Here is a 17,852-nt window from a genome sequence, read left to right as displayed (position 1 = left end):
TGATTCCCCTGTTTTTCTGGCCTTGGGACTGGCTGACTGGAAGTTTTTTTGACTCTCTATTAGGCTGAATTGAGGGCCAGAAGGTGGGCTGATCAGCACCATCTTGGCCTGCCACATTGTCTTCAACTCTGTAATATCTGCTACCAACAGCAGAGGGAGCCCTGGGCTTAAAATTATGGACATTACAATTTTGTACGTAATGGCCATTTTTCCCACAATGAAAGCATCTCCCACAGGGTCTGCATACTAATTCTTGGTGCTGCAGAGTTTGTTTTATAGCCACTGCAAGTGTAATTGTTTGTAAATGGGCTGGGTCAATATCAGAACCCAAGTGAATACACTCTGAAACTGTCCCCTTTTTTTCTATGGGGTCTGAGAACATCTTGACAATATTTATTTGCATTTTCAAATACCAATTAAATAACAATATACTCACAAGCACCTGGATCTTTAATGGAGCCATTTGCAGTTTGGTAGAGTCATGCTACAAAATCAGAATAAAGTTCATTGGCACCTTGCTTGTCATTTGTCAAAACCAAGCTAGATTTTTCTATGGAGGCAATCTGTCTCCAGGCACATTTTGCACAGGCTGTAATCTGATCATACTCTGCAAATTCATAATTTAGCTGCCTTTCCAAATCAAGAAATTCACCCATTCCTAAAAACATGTCCACAGGTGTTTGAAGATCTTGCCTCTGATTACTTTCTGCCTGCTCCAAACAAGTCTGTCCAATATGACCACCAAAGTAAAAAATTCCCCCCACTTAAGCAAGCTCTAGCAATGGAAATCAGTCACTTGGTGGGAGCGGTTGAGAGCAGATAGTCTCAAGCAAACTCTGCATGAATGGTGAATTTGAACCATAGAACTCACAGGCATTTTTTTTACTCTTTAATAGTTTTAAAAGGAATTACCATGTGGATGCAAACATGCTGGTCTTCATCATTAACCTGTTAAAAACTGTGAATAGTTAAAAATCGTTGGTATCTTCCCCAGCTTTCTTTGCCTTTCTAATTCCCTGCTGGAATGGAGTAAGAAAAGTCATTGCCAGTTCAGAGTATCTGTTAAAATTCATCCTTTTAACAGACAATGGCTGAATTCAAATGGGGCAGGTACTGTTAAGCACAGCCTGTTAAAATTCCCTGGTAAATCCTGAACTTCATTGTCTGATTCCTCTCCTTCAGACTGTGATTCCTCGGGGGCTTCTTCCCTGTTGCTATCTTGAATCTGAACTTGTAAGTCTGTGGAAGAGAAGGACTTTCTATCTATGAATCTCCTCTGGATTTTCCTCTCTGGGAGAAGGACTTTCTATCCCCCTGGAGGCCTCCTCTCTATGGTTTTCCTCTCTATGGTTTTCCTCTGGACTACTCCTGTTTGGTTGAGCCAAGGCTAAGTTTTTTACTTTTGGTTTTGCCCAAGGTTTTTTGTTTGAATAGAATTTGTTTTAGTTTTTAACCGGCTTAGAGGAAAAGAGATTTCCTTATCCTCAGGCAATCTTTCTATTTGAATAAAATTAATGGCTCTCTGAATACCTTTCAATAGATCTTCAGGGGACCATGGACTATCACCCATGTAATAAAAAAGACAGATCTCTAATACAGTGCAAACCTTTTGAATATTCTCAAAGTTTCCAGGTAATTCATTAGAAAGGCAAATTTTATGTGATTTCCTTCCTAATTTGTCCCATGTATGTAAATTTGGTGAATCTTTGTCACAAAACCAAGGGCAAAATTCACCTACAACCTTTAAGAATTGTAGCAACTGAGTCTTTTTAACCTGCTTTCCCTTCTGATTAATTACTGTCTCTAAAATTGTCAAATACATATCTTTATCAGTAGAAGTTGAATTCCCCATCATTAAAATTGTTTTAAATGTCCCTTCACTTCAAAAACTGCCTGGTACTTCCATGACTCTAAAAATAACACAAATTCTGTATTTCTATAGCACACTTCCTAACTCAACCTAGTCAATTAACTCATGAGCCTTACTTGGTGCACCACTTCCGCCATGGGACCAGTGCTAGCTTCATTAAAGAGAGTTCGATTCATGAGTAAATGCTAGGGAGTTCTAAATTAAAGAGACAAGACTCTAATTACCTTTAATACCAGCTCCTGAATGGCTTCTCCTAGCTCTCCCCTCCAGCCACCTAATGCAGTAGCAAGGTTTACAGAAGAGACTAGCAAGAGAGGGAGAACATGTCAGGGAGTGGACTTTTATTGAGGAACAAAATATTCCAGAGAAAATCCCATCCAATGAAGGTGAAGGGGGGCAGCATCCCAAGGTGAGGGTCTTCAGGGCAGTGGCCAGACACGCCTCTGCATGGACAAGCCCTCGGACCTGGAAAAGGGTAGGGAAAGCTCTGACATAGCTGTGTCTAAGTACCTCTCCCCCAGCCAGGGAGATAACTCAAATCACATGTGAGGATTGCCTCCCACAGCTGTGTTGTGTCATATTTAATGTCCATTCCTCAGTGATGTCTCTCCTGGTGGCCCCAGGACAGCCCTTTGCCTTCCATTAACCCAATAAGACTCATAATCAGAGTTCTGTCTTCTCTTGTATTCACTCTTAACTCCATTACCTCAGTCCATCCCCCTGGGCCCCAAACAACCGAATGTCCAAGGTCCACCCTCAGCCTTCTCAACACCCAATTCAGGCCTGTTTTCCAGTCCACCATTTCATTATGTTTTTAGTATTTTAACCACTGCTGGGTTTCTGCTCTCACGAATAAAAGGCTCAGGGGTCACTCTAATTAAACTGGGCTAGCTGGGCTGCATGAAATAATCATACAAGAGACACAAATACCTTTTTCTTTGGGGTTGCTGTGACGGCTCCTCTGGCCTTAAGGGTCCGCAGAAAGAGAGAGAGTGAGAGCATATGCTGACCCCTTTTATTGAGGAGAAGCTATTCAAATGGGGCAAGGGGTCAGGTTTCAGGGGGCTGAGTCTATCTTCATGATGTCCACTGTCAGCAGGTTGACTGACACCTGGGTAGGCCACACCCAAGGGCACAGTAAGAGAAGGGGACACACACAAGGCACTTCCATGGAAGATTCTATTCTATACAGGGCAAGGGGTTATATTACAAAGGAACAGGTGAGCATAGCTTCGCCCATGGGGCTGTAGCAAGACACACCCATTTCTGTGACTAAGAGCCTCAGCACCCAGCTGGGGAATGTAACTCAGTCACCCATAAGGTTGGCCTCCCACATATTCCCCCTTTCTTAATATAAAAAAAGAATGTAACTGGGAAATTTTCTTTCAGTCACTTGGCTCTTGGTCCAAGGTCATCACAATCTGCTATTGAAACACAAAAAGAATTAGTAGAAAACATTATCTTCATAACAGTCAACACAATAATCTGGATTATTATTACCAAACACTCATCAGAAGATTTTTAATCTTTTCCCAATTTTATTGGGACACATTGTTTTTGGCCACAGTAACAGACATTTTTATTGCCATGGCATTTAGGCCTCTCCATAAACCATAGAGCAAAGGGCTCATTCACATTATTTATTACATTGTCTTCTAGAACATCATTACTTAGTTCTCATCCTTCCATCAGTACTTATCTGACCATGAAGGAAGTTGGATGTAATTTAAGTCAAACATTAAGAAAATCTATACATTGTAAGTTTTAAAACATAGCCATAAAGGCCGAAATTGAATAATCAAGGAATAATATTTAAAGTAGTTACTTTAGGGATTATGAGACCAGCAGTTTGTCTAGGTCTGGTTAATAAACATACACCTGTTTTAAAGCCTGAATATTAACTTCAGCATTTTATAGTTCTGAAATATTAGCTGGCAATAATTAATGAAGCAATAAGTTGTATTCTTATAGGCTACAGGATATTTATCATTTTTTCTCTTCACTCTCATATTTAAGGAGTTAATTAGGTATGTCAGTAATACAAATACCCTTGGAAAAATTTATTTTAATAATCTTTCCAACAATTGTCCATAAAGGTAAATGTAGTCTTAGTCACTAAAATCCAGCAAAATTGGCTGGCTTGAGTTTTTTATCTGCTGTCTAGCATAAGTTTCTGTCACTGGTGTGGTCAATTTGTTGCTCGGCTATTTGGCTACCTCAATTACGGGAGCTCGTGATAACTGGCTGGTGACAAACCTCAAGTCAATGTCCAGTAGCTCAGTTTCTTTTGGGATTGTACAAAACTGTTATAGGGTTTGAGTGGGGCGTGCCTGTCAATCTACATAAGCAAGATAATATCCATAAGCCAATCATCTTCTGCCTAATGTAACCATACTGTGAGGAAACTATATGCTCGTAGCTGTTAGTTGCAACTGAAGGCTATTCTAACATTTTCTCCTCTTCTATTAAATTTATTGTCAAAGGAGAACCCTGATGAGAAAAGAAAGGAAAAGGAAAAGCATAGAAAAAAATGAGAACCAAGAAAGAGAAAAGCATCCAGACATGGCCCATTCCTATGGCTGCATTTGTCTCCTGCTGTGGTGAGCAGGCAGTCACTGTTGACTAGGTCTCTGTCACTAGGGTTCTGATCTGATCTGGATGTGGGGAGCAAAGCATCCATGGGGCAGGAGACCTCTCTCAGAAGGGGAGAAGAATTAGGCCTTTGTACCGGTGTGGGGGGGTGAGGTTCTTTGCCTCACCTCTGTTGGCCCCCAAATTTTCTCCTGATGGCCCCTCTGTGACTGTGCCTGTCTTAGGTTGTCCCTCCCTTGAGGAATCTTACCATCACTGGCTAACCAGCCATTCTCCGGGGCCAAACAGGGTGATGTGGAGTGTGCATGGCATCGTCCCCAAGAGGGCTCCCTGTCTCCTTGATAGATAATGCCCCAATGGCCTCCACTCCAGCATTTACCCTAGGATCAGCAAACTCAGGTTTCTTCTCCATGGAGGGCTCAGCTCACAGCACTGGGCTGGTGGGAATGTGTTCAGGAAGGAAGGAGACAGGCTATAGAAAGACAAACAGTAATATAGTGACAAAGCTGGGAGAGACAGATGAAGAGAGATCCCTCATACAGAACTGGCCCTTAATTGGTGTTACTCACATCTGGTCCATAGCTGCTATCCATACGGATGCAGAACAATCCATTATTTTAACACTATTTTTTTCTCAAAAGATACTTCCAGATAGTCTCTTTACCATAGAATCAATATATAGGTATAACTGACCATTACAGTCAAGACAATTAATTTAGTTTCATGGGTGGACTTTCCAGTCCACACTGCAAGACACATTAAAGGTGAACCTGAGAAATGGGTCCATACAAGTCTTTTCATAATTTTAATTTACCTGACAAGCTCGTGAAGCTGCATGGCTACAAACTCTGTAGCTGGAAATTTACCTTCCTGTTCCAGGTTTCTCAGTCATTATAATGATGACTGGTTTAAACTCTCCTTTGATATCTGATTAAATTTACTGAATCATGTTCAGTAATATTAAGACTCTCAATATTAAAATTTAAGAAAAAACTTTTAAAGTATTTTGTAAAATCTAGTGTCTCTCTGGGATTCTGAATTCCCCCTTTATCTTATTTAATAAAATTGAGTAAAGGCTTGGCATAAGTCATGGTATTATTAGTTTAAGTTATAGATAATAGTAGAAGTATTTAAATGACTAAGAATAGATTTACCTTTTATTGATTATTAATTTTTTTAAATATAGACTAGTCAATCCATCCTAACAATTTAGAAAGAATCCTCAATCTTTTTGAGAGAGGGTCTCAAAATTTCTATATTTTAGAATATTATCCTTTAAATAGGTATCTTTTAATTGCCTTTAAAATATGATGAAGGTTATTTTCTGTGTAGGGAGCAGTATATAAATCTTACTGTATTTTTTATGGACAATAGATCTAGTTAGAGAACTTATATAATATCAATGAAATTTTTTAAGTTTGTAACTTTATTGTTTAAAATTAATATATAACTTTAATTTGGAGAACATTAGTCTTAATAAAATGTTTTTTTAAAATTTTATAATTATCTAACAAAAATATGTAAAAATTAGTATCTCAGTGTCTTAGAATCAATCAATTTTAGTCCCTAAGGACAATTGTTAAAATTGGGATTTAAGTTAGTAGTTCAATATACTTAATGTTTAATCAACAATGTGAATTTATTTACCAAAATTAACCTTTATCTTAAACAGTAAGAATTATTAGGCGATAAGGATCTTTCTTTAAAGAAATAAACTTACATTTTAATAGGTGTTTATCATGTCAAAATATAGACAAAATTTTATCTCACATTAGTATAGTTAAATTAGGAAAATAACCTGAAATACCCTTAAATTAATTATAGTCAGTTTAGTATATATAAATAACTTTTTTAATTGTTTTAACTTTTTATATTATCTGTTTAGAAAACAATATAAAAATCTTTTTTACTTAGGAAAATAAATATAAAGACCTTGTTTTACCCAAAGATGATTTTTTTTCTTCTTTTAAGGATCCATGTGTGATTTTTCTTTGTTGAAGCATCTTTTTCTTTTAGAAAATTTTTGGTTATACTTTGGAACAATTTCTGAAAACCTTAGAATCTATAAACAAATTATTATACTTTGATAAGAAATATCAATGAAAATATAGTTAAAATCCTTAGATATTTTGTAGACATACTTATAATTATTTATCATCTTATGAGTTTGAACAGTAACTTTGAGAATTAGAAACTACTTGAAGATTGTATTTTCACTTAAAAGCAAATTTTTAGTAAACACATTTATTTTAAATATCTGTAACTGAAAGGCAGAGTATCTGATAAATGTAAATATAAAACATAAATTTTGGGTTTTCTGTTGAAGAAAAACAATTAGGCAAATATATATTAACTAATCAATTAGGCATGTGCTAATTAATTTATAGATTAACAAATATAGGTTATCTAAATATCTAAAAAATATATATTAAGAATAAGAACATAACTTACAATTGTATTAACTTTATGTAACCACATGGTCTTAAATATTTGGATTCATTTTAATTTATTTTTAACTAAGTGTGCACTCTTCTATGTGATGTCACTTGATGTAACTGAAATAAGATCCTTGAGTATACATATTTATTTTTTATAGTTAGGAATGAGAATAAGGATTTTTTGGTCATCACAGGAACTTTGCCGGCTTGCTCCTGTGGCGAGTTAATGCATCCTCATAACCTCCAAAATTAAAAGTAAAATATAAAGAAGCATGTTTGATATCTCTCATCAATAGAACATTATTTAGTAACACAAGTATAGAGAAAAGTCAGGTTATTTAACTCAGAACTAACTTAATTTAGGACTGCAACATAAAAACCTGTGGAATTAAATTTTGTCTGAAAAAGATATCTTTCCTTAGCATTTACAGGTAGGCATTCTTAAAAATACAGGCTCTGAGTAGCTCGGGTAGAAATCTGAAACACAGTAGTACAAGTTAGTGGCTGGAAGGTGGGACTAGAAGTCCTGTTTGAGTGACTGTGGAAAAACCAATCGGAAGCCTGCAAAAGTGTGGGAGGTGGGACCAGGAAGCCACTCTTCTGGCAAGGCACCCTGTGGTTACCATGGTAATGCAAACAACATGGAGTCTGCTGCCCATTGTCGGGGCAAAAGTTCCCCAAGTTTTCTTAGCCGATTGCATTTTGTTTGATTTTGTCTGCATTTTCCCCCCCGCCTGACCAAGATCTTATTGTGGTAGCAGCTTGTTCTGTTTCTGTGACCTATGGTTGCAGCTCGTGTACATTTTGCACTTTTTTCTGTGGCACGTGGGTGCTCCAAAGGTTTTTTAGCAGCAAAGGCTAGCATTACCATCAGATCTTAAGTTAGTCTGTTTTTGGCATTTAGGTCAAGTAATTCAAGGTTAAAAGCACTGCTGGCCTCAGGGGCTAGGACCCCATAGTGAGTTGCTTCCCCATAGTGAGCAGTAAGCAGCAGAGGCTAAAGTCTCTTGTCTCCAGTGGCTGAGTTACAGCCAATCTGATTCATAGAACAATCATGTAGTAAAAAGGTCCGGACATATTTTCTGAGTATTGACAAAAATAATAGAAAATTGAAACTTATTTCTCTCCAGGTAAACATCACATTTTCTCTCCCTTTTTCTCACTCTCCTAGCACAAACTTCTAGAACATAAAGGCCAAAAATTTTTTTCTTTTATTTTAAGCTTTTTTTTTAATGTGATGCTGAGGATCGAATTTAGGTTCCGCCCATGCTAGGCAAGCACTCTACTGCTGAGCAACAATCTTATCCCCCAAAAAATCTTTTATGAAAATTTATAAAAACAATTTTTAAAAATCCATAAAAGTACGCTTTCCATGGAGAGGACTCAACTCAACAACACAGCCCATCAATCATCTTAATAACTATATTTATTTAGAGTCTCTACAATTATACCCCAATATTAAAAATTTTAACGTCACAGATTTTCCTTTTGTCTAATTCACTTACTTTCTACAATTTTGCCCACAATACTCTGAAATCCTAAGCATGCTTAACTTCTGGAGAGAACTTTCAACTTCACTAACTTTCTTTAATATTTAAATTGGAGTCCCCTTAGGAGCCAGCATTTGTCGCTTTTGTCCTGGCGGATTAAAGACCTTTTGCCCCACATTGGGTGCCAATTGCCGGGTTTCTGTTCTCCTGACTAAAAGGCTCAGGGGTCACTCCAGTTGAACTGGGCTGACTGGGCTGCACGAAATAACCACACACGAGATACAAATATCTTTTTCTTTGGGGTTGCTGTGACGGCTCCTCTGACCTTAAAGGGTCCGCAGAAAGAGAGAGAGTGAGAGCATATGCTGACCCCTTTCATTGAGGAGAAGCTATTCAAATGAGGCAAGGGGTCAGGTTTCAGGGGGCTGAGTCTATCTTCATGATGTCCACTGTCAGCAGGTTGACTGACACCTGGGTAGGCCACACCCAAGGGCACAGTAAGAGAAGGGGACACACACAAGGAACTTCCATGGAAGATTCTATCCTAAAGAGGGCAAGGGGTTATATTACAAAGGAACAGGTGAGCATAGCTTTGCTCATGGGGCTGTAGCAATACACACCCATTTCTGTGACTGAGAGCCTCAGCACCCAGCTGGGGAGTGTAACTCAGTCACCCTTAAGGTTGGCCTCCCACAAACCACTTCAATATAACTCCCATTGAGTGTCACTGCCCCAAACCCCTGTGTTCACACCACAGGTTTTAACCTGGATGGTAAATCTCACAGCACTTCTTAAGGTATCTCAGTGTATACATTGTCCTTGCAGGGATGAATTAATATTAGTAAATATTAATACCAATATAAGTAATTTATAATGAATTGAAAATTAATGTTACTAATGTTAATTAGTAAATTAATATTAGATTTGATATTACAGGAAACTTGGCTCAAACAAGTCGAACTGATCTGGCTGATGTCATTTTTGAAGGAGACTGTTATTTCTTTCTGTTTGAGTGATATTGTTCTGTTCCTCCCCCTTTCAGTAGTGGAGGTCAATATTGGGAGGACGTATTTATTCACAAAGTAGAATATAAATTAACATTCAATTACATAAATGTATCCAATGAATATACTAATATTTGTGCAGATGAACCCAGTAACTTCCAAGGTGATACTAGCTTCATATTCTTTCTTTTCCTTATACCTCTGTTAACATCCTTCTTATGAGTTTTCCCTCATTTCATTTCTCTGCTCATACCTTCAATCTGGTGCCATTCATTGAAATAAAGAACAAGAAGCAACTAGATTTGGGGTAGAAATCTTCCCAGGGAAGGAAGAAATACTATGAGGCATGCAAAGCTCACTGCCAGCCCTTCATATGACAGACCTCAGTACTTCCCAACCCCTCCAAGTGACACCCTGTTGGTCTCCCAGGATCATGGCTAAGTAAGAGTCTCTCCAAACACTAGAATATCCTCTGAAGACATGTTATGAAGAAAGTTTAAAATTGTTTTTCATAAGTGACACCTGGGGAGAAAGTTTCCAGCAGTGCCCTCAGCTCCCCCAGCCTGCACAGCCATTGCTGCTGCGGGCACAGTGGTAATTGCAGGTCCCAGGGGAGGTGAGGTCACAGAGCCACAGACCCATATCTCAGGAGCTGGCCACCTCCCTTCAGCACACATGTTGGTCAGAGAGGCCTCTGCACTGAGGTCACCAGCCTGGCAGAGAGGAAGAGCCTGGAGAGTGACTCAGGGTGAGTGTGAGAGCAGCATCTGTGAGAAGAGACCCATCAAGAGTCTGGGTAAGTGATCACAGCTCAAAAGGGGACACTCCATTGAACCCTCCAGAAGTCAGAGCCACACAAGTATTAAAACTGTTGATGAAGAATGGCTCTAGGTAGCAAAGATAAATGTGTGCTAGCCTAAATGCCAAACCACCGTGGATCCTAATTTAACTCAATGTGATTCTTACTGACAGGGATTGCTGTGGTTTAGTCCAAGTGAAAACTAAATGTGATTTTCAAGGTGTACAAGGAGGTTGTTTTAAAGTCATCCAGCTGCTCAGTTTCCCTCACAGGAAGTCTATACTAAATCTTCATGATTTCTAGGTCTAGACTCATAGTATCTCCCTGCCTGTGTGTGGAGAGTGAGGAGCTCACAGGACTCTTCTTAGAGTGCAGAGAGAGAGCTGATGGTGACTGCTTGGGCAGAACATTTTCTCTGATTCAGCGTGGTGCAGCCAACAGAGAGAGTAATTGTAGCAATCCTGAAAGCCTAAGAATTCAAGGATAGTGAGGCCATTTCTCTATACTGTGGAAAGGAACATGTATTGAAAAGTAAACAAGGTTATTACAGAATTCCAGTACTACCTGTAACAGCTTTATATTTTTTTCATGTGGGATATCTTCTCATTGTAGTGAATGCCCCATGTGGCATAGGAATCTGATAGTGAGCAGGGTTTGAATGTGCATGGGACACAGGAAAGCTCTTCACCATGTGTTCACTAACATGTAAACCTAATTTTTTTACCCAATAAATTTTGTTAAATATATTCATTCAAATCAATGCAGAAATTCTAGTATTTCGATTTTTAAATGACCAACATACCAATTTTCATGGATGGATCTTATTGTAGTATCATTTACTAATCTTACCTCTTTGAATTTTTTTTAGAAATTAAATAACTCATATTTGTATCTTCTGAAGAAGCGAATATTTTGCTTCTACACTATGCTCTTTAATCATGTGTTACTTCTTGGTATTCCAAGAAACAGTACATGGCCTGGGAATGTGGTGAAATTTCTATCACAGGGGCCACTGAGCTGTGTTCCTAACACACAACCACATGATTCATGGGTAGCTGTCCTGATGTGCAGCCAGTCCTGCCTCACTGCAGATAGATCACCATGGGACAGGTACCTGCAGGGCTAGATTCCCTCAGTGCATCTGCAGTTATTAAAATATCTAAATGTTCCTTCATAATTGACCTTGTACATAGAATAAATATTTACATCTAAATCAAAACATTTTACAATGAAAAGTTAAAAAATACTATTGGTTTTGAAGACAATAGGAATATAGTCAAATGAAAGTAACTATGAGCTGGATTGATAGAAGAACCTGCTCACAACCTTTAGGAAAGCATCATGGTTCTTGCTACACTCTTAGTTAATGCTCAGCCAGGTTCAAGACCCCTCTGTGCACCTGTTCAGAGTATGAATATGGACAGACTTAACATGTGTATGCACAAGTTCTCCTGGTCATCTCAGCCCCTGAGTCGTGTCATGAAGATTCAGGAATCACCATGTTTTGTCTTCACAACAGGGATTCTCACACACTTCCTTCTTAACTAGTCATGAACCTCATTAAAACCTGCTAGTAAAAATAAAACCTTAAAAAACCTTTTTAGAGTAGAAACTCTGGAGTGTGGGAAATATTGGATATTGGTTGATAGGACACGTGCAGCCCAGGCCTCCTGTTTTCCTCCAGGACCCTCTGGCTGGGATACCAGGGAACTGGCAGAATGGCAGTCATTGATGTGGCTGTAGATATCATCTTTCTGTCACAGACTGTGGTTGGAGCTCTGGGTAATTCCTCTCTTCTCCTCCATTACCTGGTCCATTACCTCATGGGGTTTAAGGTAAGACACACAGACTTCATGATTCAGCACTTGATTGTGGCCAACTTGTTAGCCCTCCTGTGTAGAGGAGTTCCCCAGACAGTGGAAGCTTTTGGAGTTAAAGATTTCCTCAGTGATTTTGGGTGCAAGCTGATTTTCTATCTTCACAGGGTGGGCAGGGGTGTATCCATTGGCAGCACCTGCCTCCTGAGTGTCTTTCAGGCCATGAAGATTAGTCCTGAGAACTCCAGTTGTACAGAGCTTAAAGTGAAAGCTTCTAAATACATTGGTTTCTCTATATACTTGAGCTGGATTCTATACCTGCTTGTAAATATTATAATTATTTCATATATGACTGGAAAAAGGAGCAGCAATAATATCACAATCATGAAACATTATGGATACTGTTCTGCTGTTCACAAGGACAAAACCTCACAATTATTGCATTCGGCATTGCTGACATTCCCTGATGCCCTGTGTGTGGGGCTCATGCTCTGGGCCAGCAGCTCCATGGTGCTCATTCTGCACAGGCACAAGCAGAGAATGAAGTATGTTCATAAGACCAGCTCCCTCAGGTCCTCCCCTGAGTCCAGAGCCACCAAAACCATCCTCCTCCTGGTGAGCACTTTTGTGTCTTTTTACACACTTTCCTGCATCTTCCAAATTTGCCTGATTATTATTTATAATCCCCACTGGCTGTTGGTAAAGATGGGTGCAATAGTTGCTGGCAGTTTCCCAGCTGTCAGCCCTTTTCTGCTCATGAGCAGGAACTCCAGTGCATCCAGGCTTGGTATTTCTGGAATAAGGAATAGGAAAATCCCTGATGTCAGGAGGAACATGTAAATTGTAGGATTTGCACAATTCTTTCTTGTTTTTTTCATTTGTACTCCCAAATTTAAAGAATAGTGATACAGTTATATATCTAAGAATGACAGTCAACACACATGTGCTTTTTTATTACAGTGTGTGCATGTGTGTGTGTGTTTATGTGTACCTTAGTAAGTGCACATGTATACCACTTAGGTTCGGCTTTATTGTCCACCCAACAATATTTTGGGATAAGTAGATGTAATAAATATAAATTTCAGACCATTTACAACAACAGCCAAATTCTTCAGCATAAAATCTGCTTTCTTTATTTTACTTTGTTTACAAGTGACACATATTTTTCATTTGTCTACATATTATGTTTATGTTTCCCAGTGTCTTTTGAAGGAAATCTCAAAATGAACACTATCAAGTCTTTTGCAATGAAATGATACATTTTTCATGTAATCTTGGACATGGTGGGAAGCAAAGTCTACTGATGTCCTTTTTATTAAACAGCTTATATTGAATTTATTGATTTCTGTGCTGTGATTTTCACAATGCAATATTTCTTCTTTTCATAAGCTAATTAGGTTTTACCTTTATTTAATGTCTACCTTGTTTGTTTACAACACTGTGTACTAATAAGTTTTAGTTCACTACTTAATATTGAATAAGTGATATGTATCTTTGAAACGTTTGTATGTATGTGTTGGCATGTGTTTCTAATTAAATTTCACAAATTGAAAACACCTGTGCAAGCAGCTGCTACATGATAAAACAATATCCTAATCGATATGACTCCTCTTTCCTGTATGTGTTTCCAATAGTGACCAGTATGTGACCTCAAACATTAGAGATCACTTTCAACGTTCTGCACTTTACATAAATAAAATCATTCAACATCATCTGTTTTATATTTGACTTTGAAAATACCAAATGCTTCTGGCATTTGCAGGTAAACAGATGGCGTTGGAGAAGATAATGCTAAGGGGAGTTAGCTAATCCCAAATAAACAAATGCTGAATGTTTCTGTGATATAAGGAGACTGACTCATACTGGGGTAGGAAGGGGGAGCATGGGAGGAATTGACGAACTCTAGATATGGAAAAGGGGTGGGAGGGAAAGGGAGAGTGCAGGGGATTAGCAAGGATGGTGGAATGTGATGGACATCATTATCCAAAGTACATGTGTGAAGACTCAAATTCGGTGTCAACATACTTTATATACAAACAGAGATATGAAAAATTGTGGTATATATGTGTAATAAGCATTGTAATGCAAATAACCCCCACAAGGTACATGTATAAAGGCATGGATTGGTGTGAACATACTTTACATACAAAGATATAAAAAAATTGTGCTCCATATGTCTAATAAAAATTGTAATGCATTCTACTGCATGTATTTAAAAAGAGAAAATCAATTAAAACAAAAAGAAAAACCATATGCTTCAAATTTGTGTTTTCCCATGTTGTTCATGATAGAATCTAACTGCAGGAATTTCAAACAATTCTAGTATTTCTCCCTTGATGCACACATGTTCTAGTATGGATGTGATTTATATTTCCAACCTAAATTCCACGTGTTGGAAGTTTTTACCCCAGTGTGATTTGTTGTATGGTGAAACCTTTGAGAAGTGGATGCAATTAAAGGTGGTTGGTCATGAGAAGGTCACCTTGGCAGGGATTAATGATGGGTTATTAGTTTCCATGGAAACATGTGTTTACTATAGCCAGTGCAGCTGTCTCCACTGTCTATTACTCAAGTCCTGCTCCATGGTCTCTATTGTACTTGCTTTTACCTTTGTAATTCCATTTCCTATGAGGCCCTCACCAGAGCTGAGCAGATGCAGGCACCATGTTCCTCAATCTCCAGAAATGTAGTTCAATAAATTTTCTTTTTTTATAATGCATTGTGTAGGCATTTGGATATGCAGCAGAAACTGATCAGTAGAACGTATTATTTTCTCTCAGTTTGGAGCATCATGATCAGCACTGACATGTGGGATGTGTGACATGTTTTCATGATACTTTCATGTGTTTCTTCACATACATGTATATATGTGAACATATTTTTATGTATAAATATCTACAAATTGCACACATTTTTATGATTATAGGTTTGTATAGGCTTGCCTTTAGCATGTATGACCCGAGTTTACCAAATATTTCTATGAATTTCAACCCATCAGGTACTTGTACTTTTATTTTTATATTTTTGAAGAAGAAAATGCTTTTATTAACCTGAACATGAAGAAAAGCAAAATATTATTAGAATTAAACCTGAAAAAATAACGCTGTTATGAAATTTACATTTCTCACATTCAATTGAGAGGAAAATGTTACATGTGAGGACACTTCTTGGTGTAAGGAACTAATTTCTACAGAATTTTCAAAATAGTAAATAGCAGTTGGCATATGTTCTTAAACTGTGCTATGACAGAGTTAGAATCTCTGCTGATCCGAAGCAGCAGGATAAGGTCTAATTTTTTAAACATCAAGAACTACATCTCTAATGAGACTGCTACCTCAGTGTACCATTTTTATTGATGTAGCAACTGTGGGTGCCACATAATAAGCACTTTACTCCTGAAGTTACAGATATTCATGGATCAAGTGAGTTTTCTTCCAAATTCTTCATGCTTTCCAAGAAGAAACAAATATACTGGTCTTCTCTCCCCAGGAAGGAAAATGTAAAATGCAGCTGTTGTAAACCTAACTCACAGTTAATGTAGGCAATGAATTATTATTAGGGACATCTCTAAAGTTATTCTGGAATTGAAAACAATAGGCTTCTACATAACTCTCAAAAGTAGCTTTCCATTTTCATATACACCCTGATAAATAAAGTATTTGAGATGTGTTTTAACAATTCTTCTCTGTATACTGCACTTATCCTCAATAAGTTTTAGAGCTCTGTTCTCAAAGAATTTGTACATATCAAGCATCTTTTAAAAAGTTGTGTTCTTACACAATTGAAGATTTGCTTTTCTTATGTATCCATGAAGATTAATTTGAGCATATATACATACATGGCATACATACATACGTATGAGTGAGGTATTTACTCCTAGAATAAAACCATACCCGAGGGAACAATTTTGAGGTGCAATTAGGTCTTCCTAGAACCCTCCTCTGTGTTGAGGAGGCAGATAGGGTGTGCTAGGGAAGCCACGAGGCTGTGGAAAGTCCTCATCTGCTAACTCCCATCACTGATCTCCCCAACACAGCTGCACCCACATCTGATTCCCCTGCAGCACTGACCTCTATCATCTGTCAGAAATGAGATGTACTTGTTGGCACATCCAAGGCTTTTTGCAATGCTCTGGATAACTCCTTCTCTGCACTTGTGTTCAATCCTTTGTGTTCAGTCAAGTGATCATCCAGAATAAAAAAAAATAGCTCTTTATGCAGCTTGTATGCCTTGCACGCTCCTTGAAGGACACATGGACACCTTCTTTCCAGCTTCTCTCCACTTCCTGACTGCTGGGACTCCATCTTCATGCCCAGCTCTAAAGGGCACCCTCCACATGTGGCCCTGTGGTTCTTTTAGCATCACAACCATTTGGTCCAGTGATATGTGCAGGCACACATTATCTACCAGGTAATTGGTCATGTTTTATTGGTTACCTACCCCACTTCCAGATGGTGTAGATTGTAACATTCTCATCCAGTGAGAAAATTTTCAGCCTATTTCCTGAAAATATTAACATCCTGCTGGTAACTGCTCTTAATGTGTCAGCAGACATCTTTAACTTCTTCATTGTTTAATAAAATGTCTGGAAGGCACTGGGAATCCCTGCTGTGTGAAGGGTGTAGCATGGTGCTGGCTGTGCCCCAGAACCACCTCGGGCTTCGTGAACTCTGCAACAAGCCCTTTGCTTCTAATTTCCTACTTTGTATAATCCTATGTGTGGTTGATAAAGATTTCTCTGCTATTTTCTGTTTTTTTTTTTTTTTTTTTTGGATTGATCACATCATGTCTTTACATTACCTAGATTCCTTTCTATCCAGGATCTGGAGCACTATCCTCCCAAATATTATCACAAGTGTGTTGATTGTATGTTTATGCACAATTATCAACTATTTAATTGCTCACTTCACACAGCTTTCTAGGGTGACACAACTATTTCAGCTAGTTGCATATAGAATTGACCTGGTAATGGTGCAGGTGAGTAGGGTGGGTTGACCTCATTCTTGTGCACAGAATCCTTTAATATCACTTTGATTTTTGCTTTCTTATTTATTTCTTTGTTTGTTTTTGCTGTTCTGGAGATTGAGCATGAGGCATTCTGCATGTGAAGCAAGGTTTTTACCATTTAATTACATCCCAGCCTTCTTTATAAAACACTGTGTTTGTAGCATGGTCTCACTAAATTGCTCTGGCTTGCTTCAAACTTGCAATCTTCCTGCCCCAGCTCCTGAGTAGCTTGGACTACAGGTACTAACTTCCTTGTCTGAATGCCTAGTCACATCAATCTTTATTAAATGATGTTGAAGAAAATAAACATCCAAGTTGGTCCTAATGACTGCATTTGTCAAATCACTGTTTTACTAAAGTATTCACTCATGGAAACAGTTTCTAGCATGAACACAGTGAAGAAATGGGTCTTGATATTTTTTCATGTTGATTTAGTTTCCTGTGTGTGCTCATTTCTCAAGGGTGGGTGCATGTGCTGTTCTTGACACATCCTGTTCTTTCATGGAGGTTGAAGGTAATTGAGAATCTTCAGTAATAGAGATTGTGTCAAATTTGGGGGCAGAATCCAGGTTTGGTTACTGTAGAGAGAAACAAGACTGAAACCAAAGAACAGCAAGAATTTTGGAGATCCATAGAAGATGATACGCCCTACAACAACAGATGTCTACAGGAGATATAAAGCCATCCAAAGTAAATGACTCTCATGGGAACAGGGCCATGAAGCTTTCACCATGAATGCTGGTTGCCCAAATTCTGGGTTACACATGTATTTAAGTACACCTTGACCATGAGCCCATGTCAGAGGGAACTGTAGACTTGTCCCACTACAACAAAT

General features: G+C 38.3%; 1 protein-coding gene across 1 annotated transcript; it reads left to right on the top strand.

Moving 5' to 3' along the window:
* The first annotated feature begins 11,911 nt into the window (after window positions 1-11,911).
* LOC101957123 (vomeronasal type-1 receptor 4) lies at window positions 11,912-12,850 on the top strand. Its single transcript, XM_005341991.2, has one exon. The coding sequence runs from the start codon at window positions 11,912-11,914 to the stop codon at window positions 12,848-12,850; it is 939 nt and encodes a 312-aa protein (XP_005342048.2).
* The last annotated feature ends 5,002 nt before the right edge of the window (window positions 12,851-17,852 follow it).

This window comes from Ictidomys tridecemlineatus, chromosome 15 (assembly GCF_052094955.1).
Source record: "Ictidomys tridecemlineatus isolate mIctTri1 chromosome 15, mIctTri1.hap1, whole genome shotgun sequence".
Classification (NCBI taxonomy): Eukaryota; Metazoa; Chordata; class Mammalia; order Rodentia; family Sciuridae; genus Ictidomys; species Ictidomys tridecemlineatus.
Note: the sequence above shows the minus strand (reverse complement) of the source record. Positions and strands in the feature narration are given on the sequence as shown.

Excerpts from the sequence above, each read along its gene's own strand:
- LOC101957123 (XM_005341991.2), top strand. The coding sequence starts at position 11,912 with ATGGCAGTCATTGATGTGGCTGTAGATATCATCTTTCTGTCACAGACT.